A 14,725-nucleotide genomic window follows, 5' to 3' on the forward strand; every position below is an offset into this window, starting at 1 on the left:
AGAATGATTGTTAACAGAAAGCAAAAGCCAAATAATTATATATGTGGGGTCAAAACCGTGCAAAATAACAACAGAATGAAGGCGAGGTGACAAGAGAGTAACTACACCACCTCGGCCAACTTCATGCTGGGAAGAAAACATCACACCATCTTGCCAAATTATGCGGCATGCCGAAGAAAGCATGAAACTAGAAATTTTAACTTCTTGCAAACAGAGAAAATCTAAATTACCAAGTCTATGACGAACATCCCGAACATAGTACTTTCTGGGGAGGTTTGTGAAACCTCAAACATCCATGATAGGAAGTTCATGAGAACTCTTCCATATCATCTTCATTCTCAAGAGAGTAGCTATTCTGCAAGAAGGTAGAAACATGGTTGAAGTTAGACAGAAAACCTTATGGACTTACAGCCTAACATTTCACCTCTGGTATCTCCGCACGTCTAGGAGGACTGCGAGAACGTTGTGTCACTGGTGGGTGCTATGGAAGAGGCAGCAAGAGGAGTTCACACCCCAGCCAAGGCAGAAACCCTAGCGGCCGCTTTAATCCCCTGCGAGCCAACAAGGTTTGAAACCTACGAAACTCCGGAAGCGGTTCCTTTGTCCGCCGCTTGCGTCCCTATGCTGGCTAGAATTGACACTCTTGTAGGGATAAGAGGAACTGCGATGACCGCAACATAGGACTGCTTGGGGGGCAAGGGATTCGAGGGAGCCTTGCCCTTACGCCCAATAGTAACCCATTCTTCTTTTTTCCCTTAGGCCTATTTGACAAGTGCCTCTTTAGGCATGGACTTGACCCTAGGCTCTTTCTAATCTTAACTTTCCCAAAATTCCAACTTTCTAATCTTGACTTTCCCAAAAATTTATGATTCGAAGAGAGAGTGAATATTGGTTTTGGGAGGGAGAGTGAAGAATTGTGGTTTTAATTTTCTCTACCCATTTGATTTAAAATTTTGAGATTTGGACGTGGTAAATACCAAAGCAACACTACAATACAATGCACATATGGCCATTGTGCACATATGGCGGGATTAAAAGGGAATTAGCCAAGTCAAATTTTTCATGACTTACTTGTTTTGTCATATTTGTAACGGTACTGCAATTTTTCCAAATCTAAAAGACCAATACTATTGTTGTTTGTTGTTTTCTCTTCTTCTCTATATGTGCACTTCACCAACACATATTTAATACTCCTTTTTTTTTTAAATGCATATCTTTATTGATTATATGATAATAAAATATTAGATTGGCCTACAATTCCAAACTCATTTCCAAGCGTTTGAAAGGTGATGTGAGTGATTGCAGTTTTATATTAAATTTCCTGTATTGTTGCTTCTCGTTCTTTTGCTCTTGTTCTTTTCCGGGTATCAATTGCAATTTGGAAGAAATATAATTGCAAAGGCTTCAAGATTTTTAATAAAGCACAATCAAAAACAAAATTTTGATCTTATTCGTTTCTCTTGCGTAGAGAATAAATAATAAGGATGAATGGCCTATCCTCAGGTTTCTTTTTCTCTAATATCGCCCAGATTCAAATTTGCATCAGCTTGATGTGGTGAACCATAAACCTACAAGGCATGTGGCAAGATTGTGATATAACAACGGGTGGAATGTATCTTATCATGACGTATGTTTACAAATCATAAGAACTCATCTTATCATGACATATATTTACAAATCGTAAGGAATCTAACGTTACAAGCATTAAGAGCACACATAACATACGCACAGCTTACCATGTCAAAAGTGTAGATCGAACTGTGAATTTTAATAACCATAAGTTGAACATATTCTTTCTGATTCGATACTCCGAATAATATTTCATTACTAGATGTTCAAGCAACACGTCGGGAAGCTGGACGATAAATACAACCCAATTAACCAATTTGAGAACACGATAAATCAACCAGACAGTCCTTCAGAGATCAGGGAATATCCGCTCTCCATGAAAATACAAACTCCAATAGCATAAACTACTGGCTAGTCCAAGAAAGTTTCTATGTACTCTGTTTGCAAACAACTATTCAAATTTAGGGAGAATTCTATTCTTTTTTGAGACCTACTTCAGTGTGCTAAGGATGCATTCCAACAGTGAAACGTATCTACTCTCATGTATCATTTAAATAAGGGTTTTCTCCATTTATTATAGCATTTGCACGGCGGTGTGGTTAAGTCGGTGACCTGACTGAGTGTAAATTATCATAATGATGTTCAGAGGCGGCGTTTTCCGTGTCATCGGGGCATGGATTGAGAATGAAGCAGAGGCATAAAAAAACCATTCGACCGACACGTTCAAATTACGTATCTGGCAATCATTTCTCTACATTTCATTCACATGCTTGGCTTTCTTCTCCAGGTTAATTCCCATCTGCTTTGTGTGGCCTCCCTCTGCACGTCAGGCGGACTCTGCAAGCAGTATGGTGGTCGGGCTGCTCACTGTGCTGTCCATTTTCACCCGCAAATTTTCCACCGCCACTATTTTACCGGACCGAACTTTTTTTGCCAATACGGACAGGAAAGGAACAGAACATTTTGCGATGGAGAATCCCCTAGTAGATAGCCTATCGACTAAAAAGTGTACATCATTTCATCTCTATCACACTGCTATGTTCATAAACGAGTACTACAATTTTTACAAGGTACTTCGAACATGAATAAGCGAAGATTTATGGCAGGACATTTTACAAGGAGACACTGTGGAAGGAAGAATCGGGAGAATGAAGGGGATTTCAAAATGCATGTCATTTTACAACTTGACACTACTGAAGGCTTAAAAGGTCATTGAAAGCAAGGATGGCAATAACAGCAACAATTATCGTCTTCAATGATACAGCCGAGATTGGTTTAAAGGACATTAAAAGTAGCCATCAAAACAAGTTCCAAATGCCATTTATTCTCCTATAAGTGGTAAAATCTATTACATATTCTGCTAATTATTAACCAAATAATCCAAATTAGATATCGTCATAGTCTCTCAAAGAATAGTTCTAACTTCTAATCATGATGGAGCTAGAGTAATAGTCTGTGAACTCCACAAAAACATAATTTTTATTCGTGGCCAATCAAGAATCAGAAGGTAGGTACCTAGAAACTTGTAAAACACACAAATACAGGGTAGGAGATTGTTAGGCTTATGAGTTGATGTTAATTTTGGTTTAACTAAAGAAGCTACCAAATTTAAGAAATCAATAGAGGACAACAAAAACTCGATGAAACAATATTGTAACCTCTTTTTTGTTTTAGGAATTTGTATAAAAAAACTCGGGCCAATTATGAAAACCCTGGGGAAGTACATGGGATACTAGAAACAGGTTTCTTACCTCCTGTTAGTTTGTCGTATTCAATGTTTTTCATTCTTTTTGGAATGAAACTGGTATGTCTTCTGGGTATTTATACTAAGTAAATTATATGCCATTTGCGCTATGGACCGAAGAACAATGGATAATTGACTCGAGGACCATATGATCTACAGAGCTTGCAAGGAATGAAAATCAACTCAAAGAAATTAAAAGTCTACCTGTACTCTTGCATGTTCACTTAGTTTAACCTTAATGTACATAAATTAAAAGTCTCATTTATTCTTGCATGTTCACTAATTCAATGCAAGCTTAAGCTTATACTGGTGTTTTAACATTTTATATGGCACTCCTCTGCAAAGCCTGTGATGGTCAAGTCCCAATATACCAATCTTCCTATATGTCTGAAACATTTGTCTTATTTGAATCAAAAGCTTATATGCGAATCTCCAACATAATCTCAAGTATTGCTTAGAGTCATAGCAGTTGAATACATGGACACAAAGCTCTCTTAATATACAATATTTCTTCAACTCGGACCTGGCACCCTGCCTCAAATGACAGTAAATATAGTATGGTTGTGTAAATTACAATACCCACTCAAAATAATGCTGAAATCCAGGAAACCTGGTAGAACTGTTGACTTGTTCCATCTACTTTTGCGCTTATAATAATAATGGGAAAGGATTTGTTGTTCACTCTTGTGAACATTCAGTCCTAATCATGTATTTAGGTTGAACATGCTTTATTAGGGGATTGCTTCTAAAGAATGTATACAGATGAAAATCCATAATACCCAAAAAGAAAAAGATAACAGCATGAAAAATCTGATGCGACCAAATTCATGGGCAAATTTTTGACGACTTGTAAAATTCTGCCCTGTTTGCTAAAAATGTTTAAAATGACTGCTCTTCTGTATGTCTTGATCAAAACATCAGTGTAGCATATTATCCAGCTTTTGCCTATAGAGAGCCAAATTCTGCATAATACCAGTTAGCATTGCATTAAATTTCCTATGAGATTATGAAATCAAATTCAACAATAATTCCTATATTGATGAGGTACAAGTAATATAAAGCCAACTCAGATATTCGGCTGCCTTGGGAGTATTCTTCATTATTGTTTGATCACAAATATAAGACAGAAAATAACAGAATACATGTCAATAGAATGCAACCTATTTATACATAGATTCATATCATACCCTGGTAAATGCATAGACTCCTGCCTCTGAAGGTGCAATAGGACTTCCCCGTCTAATAAATTTGCCTTCCTTAACAATGTAAAGCATGGGGATTCCAGTTGATAACTCAAGGTTTATAACCTATGCCAAAGCAACATTTAAGATTTATTCCAACAGCCAAAACAACACAAAGTAAAAAAGAAACAGAAATTGCTAAGGAATTTGTTGCCTCAAAGTGCACAGGCATGTTAAACCATCGATTTACCTCCTCGGATGTAAGCTTGTCCAGATACATTATTATAGCCCGCAGAGAATTTCCATGAGCTGCAATTAAAACATTCTTCCCACCCCGAAGTTGAGGCTCAATCTGTCAAGCATGTGTAGAAGTTAAAAATTCCTATTACCTATGAATATCCAGATTAAAATGTCTGTATCACCTATTGGATCACAAGAAAAAAATTTGAATGCAAACAACATAAAATTTGATTTTGATAGGTGAAAAAAGTTGCCATGATGCAAGTTTTTCCATTCAATCTGTTATCTGTGGTATGACATGGAAGCATGGTCCAATAGACAAAAATTGCCTAAAACAAAATAGTTTGAAACTTTGAACCAAAAGATGTTTTCAAGTATAACAAGAAACATCTTATAAATATTTAACTGCTAATTGTAATAATAAATAAAATACTAACATAGCACGTACACTGTCATGTACCCTACATGAGAAATGTCTAAATAGTCATCATTTATCAGAAAATCATCTTATTTATTAGACCTCGCGATCTGCTCAAGATTTGGATCCAGGTAATAAGTGTGGCAAGACAACAATTCTGCATCAACATGAAGTCCTTGTGCTATGATGATAGACAAGGATATGTTTATCAATGAACATTACGATTTGTTCTCTAAAATTTGATTTAACATGCAAGTTTCAGGTAAACTGATATACAGAGATTTGTTCTCCAAATAAGTACAAATCAGAGATAAGATGACAAACTGATATAATGACCAATCCTTGCCTGTTAATGGGCAGTTGAGGGTTCATCATGTCCCCAAGTGTATGAGTGAATTGAAATGGAGTGAGCTCGATAGTGGATGGGTAATAAATTTTGATGGGTCAAGGGCAGCCCGGGCCCTTCAGGTGCTGGGTGTGTGGCTCAGAACTCCAGCGGTAACATCCTTGCGATAGAAACAAAGAAGCTTGTGGAAAGAACAAATAATGAGGCTGAAGCTGAAGCAGCCTTACTAGTGATTGACTTAGCGTCCAAATTACAAGTTAACTACATTTGGAAGTGTATTCACAAATGACAGAGAACATAATTGCGCACAAGTGTGGTATTTTGACAAAGTGATCAATGTTATGCGAAAGAGACTTGTACTTTTTTAAAAGTTTACGGTATCCCACATATATAGGGAGGGTAATTGCAGTGTGAACTCCTTTGTCAGAAACAGCAGTGTCCTTTGCAGACAAATTTGGATTGGATTTGGCAGAGATTTTGGTGTAGCCAATAAAAGGTGGTCAAGATGAAATTGTGTGCTTGTGTACCGCAGTTGATTTGGGCCAACATTGCAGAATTGCATTGATTTGTTGGCAGCGAATTTATTGCAGGCACTACTTATGTGTTGTTCGAGATAGTTCTTGGCTATTTTCAGTGGTGTGTGTTTCAAGTTTGGTGTAAGGTGGTACCTGCACAATGTAAGGAAACTTCAGTTTTAAAGCCACCAAACAACAAATGTCATTTTGGGCACCAGTCTCTGAGGGGTTAAAATTTGTATTTGCAAACAACTATCCGTTCTTCCTCATTCTGCTGCAAGCTTTGATTGGTAATGACTTTGTGGTGTCAAAATTCCAGTACAGGACCAATACAGATCAAGGGGTTTGGAATGCGGTTTGACAGCCAAAGTGATAAAGGGTTGTTGAGTGCTGTGTCCGTGCAGAATAAGGGGTTGACTTGATGAAATTTTGGCCTTGGCGGAACCCGGTCATGGTTTTGTTTGGTTTTGTTGTGGCCAGAGGAATTGGATTGGAAGGCCTAGTTTTCTTGACATGTGCATCCAATTCTTCTTTGGAGGGCACTGCATGACAGATTTGAGCAGAAACCACAAGCCAAAAAAGTATTGGGGATATATATTGCACTACGTCCACCAAGACTGGGAATACCATAGTGGTAGCCACCAGAGTACCCAAGGAGCAGACAGAAAAGAGTCATATCAAGTTGTCGTGGATGGGGGTGTGGCATGGTTTTTGGACGAGGGTGTGGCCATTGGAGCTAGGCAGGGGTGGTTCATTGCCAATTTTTGTTCTATTTTCAAACAAACACCAGGTTTTTATATGATCATTTGTGTTTCAAGCACAATTTTGATTTGTTATGAAGCTATATATGGTTGTGGAAAATGAGCTCTAGTTTTTGTTCTGTGTCGGGTGGTGAGGATAGACTGCCATTTTGGTGTTGTTGCAGATAGTCGTTTAGCTAGGGTTCAATGTCGGTATTATTATGAAAATTTAAATTCTTCTTCTGGTTCATCTGTAGACACAAGGGGTAGGGTGTTTTAGCGGAGACCTTTATTTCAAATTTATGTATCATATAATGAACCTTTTATTTACTAATAATAAACAAAATATTTTACCAACCAAATATATATATAATGACCGATCCAGTAAGAAATATATATTAGAAAAGCAGCAATATGTTTAGTGACTACTTTCCAAAAGGTAGCAATTAGCAACTTAATTAATATTAACAGAAGTGCAAATAGAGGAAGAGGTGTGATTTTATAAATGAAGGGAAGCAACAGCTCTGAAGGGATATGCCCTGGGAAGAAGTATATATATCCAAGGATAAGCATTCAAGGAAGGCATCGATGTCTTACAGAGATCTCATTCAAGTATACAGAATCTAAATATTATCTGCAAATTGCATGAAATATCAGTTATAATAATAAGCAGCATAGTGAGTCTTATTTATGATTTCTTGCTTCTGAATGATGGTCCTATTTATGATTTCTTAGTTATGAATAATGTATGGATACAGTATTCTTATTAGTGACCCTTTAATTAAAGAATAAATGCAATAATGTGCAACTCTTATATGTTTTCTGCCAAGTTACCAGAATTGCTCCTGGAAGGTGGAATTTGAACGTCGGTTCACCGCAAAGTCGGATTCAGTTTGAATTTGCTCAAAATTCTGCCACAGTCGGATAAATTCGCTCAAAATTCTCTCAGAAGAAACTTGTAAGAATTATGGACGAATTTGGAAGACTTCTGATTTGGACAGAGGAATTCAAAACAAATTTGGAGCAAATTTGACTGAAATCATCATTTTTATTGACATTTTCATAAAGATTTTTACGAATTTAGGTCTATTCGACCCTGTAACCCTAAAGAGGCCACTGAAAAGACCAAAAGGGTTGTTTTATATGTAATTTGTGCATTTGTGAATGAACTTATTTGCTGCATGCATGCATACATACATACATAGATACACATATATATATGTATGTATATATATATATATATATATTAGAAAAAAATCTTGTTAAGGACAAACCCAAAACGAATCTGAACCCAACCCAAAAAAAATTAGACAAATTTCAAACCTGATTCTCGAACCCGCATCTGTACCGGAATCCAAACCGGCAACTTAGGTTTTCTGTAATCAATCACAATGGGGATAATAAGAGAATACAAGGAGGAAGAAACTATTATGAGGTTCTCTTCTAAGCATGCCACCTCATGGTGGTGACAGCTATAAAAATATCTTTGGTTTAGATATCAGTTTCTTTTTTCCACAATTTTTTTTTGTTTACCACCTTCTACCTTCGCTTGACTTTTGGTATATATGACAGTAACTCCATACATTTGTCCTTAACATCCCTGCTGTTGGGTCCCAATGACTAAATACATGATATGAGTTACACAGTTTTCACTGATTGTGCATGCTCTCACTCTTGTACATAATTGAGGGAACTTAATCATCTTCCAGCAAGATTTGTAAACTATTTGATCTCACCCATATGGCTATCTAGTTTATTAATCAGAAAAGCAGCCCCATGAGGCCAACAGGATGCAAGGATGCCCACCCTTGGGCTTAGAAGGTAAGGACGCTCCAAACATCCTATTGTAGTTTTCTCAAACCCTTACCTGGGTTGGCCATTACATTAAGGAACTTTAATCATAGGAAGGAGGATAAGGGTGGTTATGGAAGAGGGTAATGGCTATGGATTCCTCACTAGGTACACCCACTCAAATGGATGGCAAAGGGCCACATGAGGCCACAAGGGATGGTATCCACTCTTGGGCCTTAGGTAGAGGAATGATCGGCTATGGATTTTTCACCAGGTATGCCCACTCGTATGGATGGCAAGGGCCAGAGGAAGCCAAGAGTGATGGCATTTGCTCTTGGACCTAGGGTAGACGATTGATTAAGGAACCCTACTTTGCCCCTTATCGTAACTCTCCTATAGTTGAACTCCATTAACAAAATATTCCATATGATTAAATTAAACATCCTAACCCTATTTGGAATGATATATAATTTAATGTCTCTAATAAGGAAGATCCATTTCTGGATTATGTTTCAACGATTTCCTAACATATTGCAGGACTAAGTACATGATGTTACGCATTCTATTCTACTTCTTGTTCTATTTGGAATCTTTGATTCCGAGCAAAAACTCAAGCATTTACAGAAAGGGGACATTACATACAGCAACCATATAAATCAAAGTCTTCCTAAGAAAGTAGCACTATGAAAAGTATATGAAAGCTTTCTGTATAACATCAGCTACATGTGTATTATAACATGTTTTAATTAGTCATTACAATAAATGTAAACAAGCAAAGATCATTTTTCATATGGATTTGATACCTCTCAGAACATATTAGATCCAGAAGATGGATATGTGCAAGTTACTTGTTTTGTGACTAGCAGTCATACAGAATGTGAAAGCCTAGCAAACAACCCAATCATAACATATCTACACACCACTACAAAAAGCACATTTATAACAAAATAAATGCAGCATATATGATTCATGAAAAAGTACCACACCTGTTCCTTAAAGTAGGCAACAGCACGTTCTGCGCACATTTCAAGGCTTTCACCATTTGGGGGAGGAATGTCATAACTGCGACGCCATTCATGAACTTTCTCCTTTCCATATCTATCAGCTGTTTCCTGTTTGTTGAGGCCTTGCAATTCTCCATACCTGCATTGCAGTAAACATTTATGGAGTAATCATTATAAACTTATATTATACACAGTTTGAAACTATTAAGACCCAAGAATTGTAAGCATTAAGCTTTTACATGCGCTCATTGAGTTGCCAAGCTGTTATGACTGGAATAGAGTGTTTTTGAGTATCTTCACTGAATATCCTGCTCCATGCCTTCGCCTGCTCACTCTCATTATGTATTATTATTGGTACCTGCATCACACGAAATTCATCTTCAAGCTTTAGTCCTGTTTAACTTGTCATTATATAAATCTTGACATCCAAACCTAATCACTCATACTACAGATGTGCTACGGAAACCACGACAATAAATTTGAATTTAAGAACTGTAACGACATCCTAAACGCCTCAGCCTACCTGGTACAGTCATTTCACAACTGCCTCCAAAGAAATGAATCTAATATTTCATTCTTGTTTCTGTTAAAGGACCTTTAAATTTATACAACTTGTATAATCATCATTTTTTAAAACAATAAATGCACGGCTTTGAGATGATACTCAAGTTCAAGTCTATCATGACAATTGACCAGCAAATTGTGAACAAAGAGTGATTATAGAAGGATGTAATTATACTAGCCCACTGCATATTCTAAATAAAATGGGAAACCCTTGACATTATTCAAGAAATTTTAAGATGCACAAATCACATTAAACCAGGTGTTCGGTGAATCCCATGCAAGCACACAGTTTACTAGCTTTAACTAAAGGTAAGAGGTTTGATACCAGCCTCTATAGCTCTAAACATTCAAAATACTGCTCAAAATGTCAGAAACTCAGAAATCAACTATTGAGCAGTGTCTTAGAAATTGGTTGAGTAGCAATGGCCAGAATAACCTTTTAGTAATATGAAGGCCTCAGAAAAAGGATAATTGGAAATTCAGAAGGCTCCTACCAAATGCAATTTGTCTAATAAAATCACCCCCTCATTTTTCCCAATGAAAAAAACTCCATCTATGCATTTGTCAACTCTTGCTGGATACAGAATTTAAATTTCCTGAGAATTGATACTGAACATAATAACCATTTAATCACCTGCCCTTTGCATATATAGAGAAGCAAAGCCATTAATGCTGGCATAAACATAAAGTAAAGATTTGACTTAAAAACCTTTTTCCTGCGGTGCTGAGTCATTGCAAGCATAGCAGTCATCTGAGCCCGAACCAATGCCGAAGTAAATATCAGATCAACTGGAATATTGCTAATCCTTTTTCCAGCATCAACAGCCTCTTCTACTCCTTTTTGAGTCAGGGGTACATCCACACACCCAGTGAATAAATTTTTCTCATTCCATAATGACTCCCCGTGACGGATCAAAATCAAGGCTGCTTCAGCTGCAACATAAAAAAGGATAGAAAATTACATTATAGATAATAATGTGTTTGCCTTATACGTCAATTCCTAATCATTGTAAACCATCATGCATTCACCTTAGTGTGTTGCTTTCTAATCCGAACCTTAAAATAAGGATCCAGACACATTTGTTGAAGCTACAACTATGAATTTTTTAATTAGCAACAGAAATCAATTGAAATAGCCTAATAAAATTTCCTAGACTTAGATGTTATGAGCTTGTCTTCCACAAAAATATGCCTAACTATTTTATTTTACCACTGAACTGAACTTTATCATGAAAAGTTCAAAAGCCAAAGGAGGAAGCTCTAACTTTTCTAGAGAGATCTAAATTGCAAATATGCATTCAAAGCTGAAAAATGAGAAAGAGGAGAGTTTCAATTCGGTATGGGGCAAAAGGTGACTAAAAATAAACCAAACCAAAGTCCATAATAACCTTAACAGAATTGGAAAAGTAACAAAAGTAAATACATAACAAGATGCATGTTTTGAACTAGTTTTTAAAAGGCCTATACTTTGATCTGAATTTCTAAAACTATGCTCTTTTATGTCCAGGTTCCAAGTTTGGCTACGGATCCTTCAGCGGGAAGGTATGAACAGATTTCGATAAGCCAGGTGATTTTAAATTATAGTGATAGATCACATTTAATAGTCCTGCCCTTTTACACCTAGCAAACGGAATCTGCTTTACCAAATTAAGTACGGCCCAATTACATTAAATGCAAGGAAATTGTAACACTCTGTTCTGAAGAAAATCTTACTTGATTTCTTTGAAGAGTCATTCGAATTCTTTGAAGTTGAGAAGATTGGATCCAGAACAGGAGAAGCCTGTGCTACTACCAAACAAGTTCTCCTATACTTTCTAACAGAAATATAAGTAATATGCCTCCTTGCTAATGTCATATCATTTGTCAAAATCCTCCTTGTTGGACATAAAGAAGATGTGATGCTTGATAAGCCATCACAGCTTGCTGCATTTTGCACATTGTAAGATGATGCAATGACAGGTACGGCTCGTATTGTTGCAACAGCCATTCTGCAGACATGAATAATATTAAAAATCAATATATCTTCATAGCTCTTAAACAAATTTGAACAATATGGATGAACTAATTTTCTTGATAAAAATTCGCTGCAAGAATATTTTCCTTAGATTTAGGCAGACTGGAAAGCCCGAGTTTAAACCTCAGCCTGCTCACGAGTTCAGAACAATGAAAGATATGAAATTGGAACAACATATATAAGGTGAGGTGTAAAGTCCTTTTTGGTGCATTAAAAATATTCCCAAATGAAGTTTCATTTCTCAACTGACGCCAAAATCAAGCCACCTAAAAAAAACTTTTCAAATTTCAAATTTCTCAAACTAGAGCCATACAAACATTCCAAAATGCAGCCATATCAATATAAGATTTAAATTTATTTAAACCAACCGTTAACACATCATTACTTATTGTGTTATGTTTTCTGGCTTTGATTGTGTGAACAATTTTTACATCAGCATTTTGAATCACACTCCGTGATCCATCATCTTCTTTCTCCTTCTCTTCTCTTGCTTGCATCCCGATGATGGATCACAGAGTGTGATCCGAAACGTTGATGTAAAAATTGTTCACACAATCAATGCCAGAAAACATAACACAACACTGATGGATTGTGGAAATCTGATAGCTCTTACTTCATTACTCAACCCTTATAAGCTCAAATTTCTCAGAACAACCTCAAAATTCTTTTTTAAAAAAAGCGAGAAATATAAAAACAAAACTCTATCTTCCTGATTGCACAATTTTGCTAAAGGAAATCAAATTTCCAAGACAATACCATAATTCATTTACCAAAAAATAAAAAACTCCCCAGTCTAAATATTTCTAAATAACCTCAAATGCCTCGGGACAAACCTTTTCATCCTCTTTGTATAATCTATTAACCTCTCCGAAGTTAGAATTCTTAAAATAAGTTCATAGTTGTCGAAGCAATACCATACAAAGCAAATATCCTCATAAATAAAAGCATTTGCAAAGGGATCTTAAATATTTTTCAGCATGATCCCGCAGGACCCCAGTGAAGACACTTCAACGCTCAAAATTCTGAAATAACGTCAAATTTGTCCAAAATACAGGCATCTCCAAAAGGACCTCAAATTCCTAACGAGAAAACTTCGAGACTTGATACAAAGTCCTTCAATGCTCAGATTTCTTAAAAAGTTTAAAATTTATAAAAAGGGACTTCTAAGATCGCATTCCCATAATTAAAACCTCTTCAATTCAAAGTTTAGAAATGACCTCAAATTTCTTCAATCAGACTATACATATCATTAAAGCTCTCCTAAATGCAGGAATTTGCCAGGGCATTCAATTTCTCAAACGAGCCCACAAAGACCCCCACACACCCGCCAAAGATTAAAAATTCACAAAATGAATTCGTCTTTTTCAAAACATAGAATGTCCTAAATTTATCAAAACAAAATAGCCCAACGCTTAAAAATCCTCGTAAGTGCAAGTAATTCCAAAGGCCGGTTAAGTTTCTCAACACAAATTTTTAGAACCTCATTAAAAACACATAAAGCTCAAGCCCCTGAAAATAAACTCAGATTAAACATGCTAAAACACATAATACTCAACATAACCCCTAATTAAACACTCCGAAAGCTCAAACAACTGAAACTAGCCTAAAAGTTTCACGTCAAGCCAATAACAGACATAAATATCATCGTTCTGCAGCCATTTCTAAAAGGTCCCTTGCATTTCGGAAGATCGACCTTCAAGATCTCATTATGAAAAAAAAGGCCTTCTGAAGCTCAAATGTCTTAAATAACCTTAAAAAACAGAATAAATAGTCGAAAGCTGACTACTGACCATCCTAGCCAAAAATACCTAAACTCTATTCAAACTGCGGTGTCATTCAATAAATTCAACCAAAAACAATGCATTCGAGGCGGATCACTGTCAAAATAAAGGCTAATCAGTCTTACAACGTAAATCGTCATTTTTTTGGGGCGGAAAAAAGAGATCATGAATGTTACAGTATATGCTTACCGTTTAGAATCTCAGAAACGGCTTCGACGCCAGCCAAATTTGATATCCCGCTAATACTCTGTTCTGTCAAGAAAATGTATATGACTGGATTTATAAAGAAAAAACTTGCTCGGGAAACACTGTAAGCGCTTTGATCGATGACGGGCATAGAAGGAAACGGAGATTTTGAAGTGAATTGTCGAAAACAGAGAACCCGAGCTTCGTAATCTCCGCTTCAAACAAATTCTTGTGCCTGAAAACACAAGACAAGAGTTGTAATTCCTAGCATTATTTTCTGACCAACCCAGGAGAGCTTCCGCTTATTGTAAGACCAGTATGTACGAATATACGCCTTGATCTACAGTGTAGATACGCATTTGGAGGTAGATTGTGATACGGCGTTGGTATATTTTTAATGGAAGTTAGAATTATGCCGGAAGGGTGGGTGAGCACAATTTAAACTACTCTTTTTATTATTTTTTAATTATTGTTAAGAAAATTTATTTTAATTGTTGGTATGTGAAATGGTCTTAAAGGTAACTTTGAGCACTTTTTCGGTTGATTTGTTTCTTATGAGGAGTAGAGATCCTTTTCAAGTCTTCGTACTTGGTTTTATTTTTATTTATTATTTATTATTGTACATTTAGATT

At 36.3% G+C, this 14,725-nt stretch overlaps 1 protein-coding gene across 1 annotated transcript; it reads right to left on the minus strand.

The window, feature by feature from the left end:
* Positions 1 to 3,697: 3,697 nt before the first annotated feature.
* On the minus strand, positions 3,698 to 14,372 carry LOC149535711 (2,3-bisphosphoglycerate-dependent phosphoglycerate mutase 1-like). The gene is made up of 8 exons (XM_089807631.1): positions 14,097 to 14,372; positions 11,826 to 12,100; positions 10,822 to 11,045; positions 9,788 to 9,906; positions 9,531 to 9,687; positions 4,745 to 4,846; positions 4,501 to 4,620; positions 3,698 to 4,275 (listed from the first exon to the last, which is right to left on the minus strand). Exons 2-8 carry the CDS (start codon positions 12,097 to 12,099, stop codon positions 4,231 to 4,233), a joined length of 1,041 nt encoding a protein of 346 aa, XP_089663757.1. The 5' UTR covers position 12,100; positions 14,097 to 14,372; the 3' UTR covers positions 3,698 to 4,230.
* Between the last annotated feature and the right edge of the window lie 353 nt (positions 14,373 to 14,725).

This window comes from Cupressus sempervirens, chromosome 10, assembly GCF_028749045.1.
Source record: "Cupressus sempervirens isolate cs-2001-9-10 chromosome 10, ASM2874904v1, whole genome shotgun sequence".
Lineage (NCBI taxonomy): Eukaryota > Viridiplantae > Streptophyta > Pinopsida > Cupressales > Cupressaceae > Cupressus > Cupressus sempervirens.

What these genes read in the sequence shown, in the direction of transcription:
- LOC149535711 (XM_089807631.1), bottom strand. Translation starts at nt 12,099, where the DNA reads ATGGCTGTTGCAACAATACGAGCCGTACCTGTCATTGCATCATCTTAC. An exon ending in ACAAGCTTACATCCGAGGAG is followed by an intron (nt 4,621 to 4,744) that starts GTAAATCGATGG and finishes GCTTTGGCATAG; the next exon opens with GTTATAAACCTTGAGTTATC. An exon ending in GAGTCTATGCATTTACCAGG is followed by an intron (nt 4,276 to 4,500) that starts GTATGATATGAA and finishes GGTATTATGCAG; the next exon opens with AATTTGGCTCTCTATAGGCA.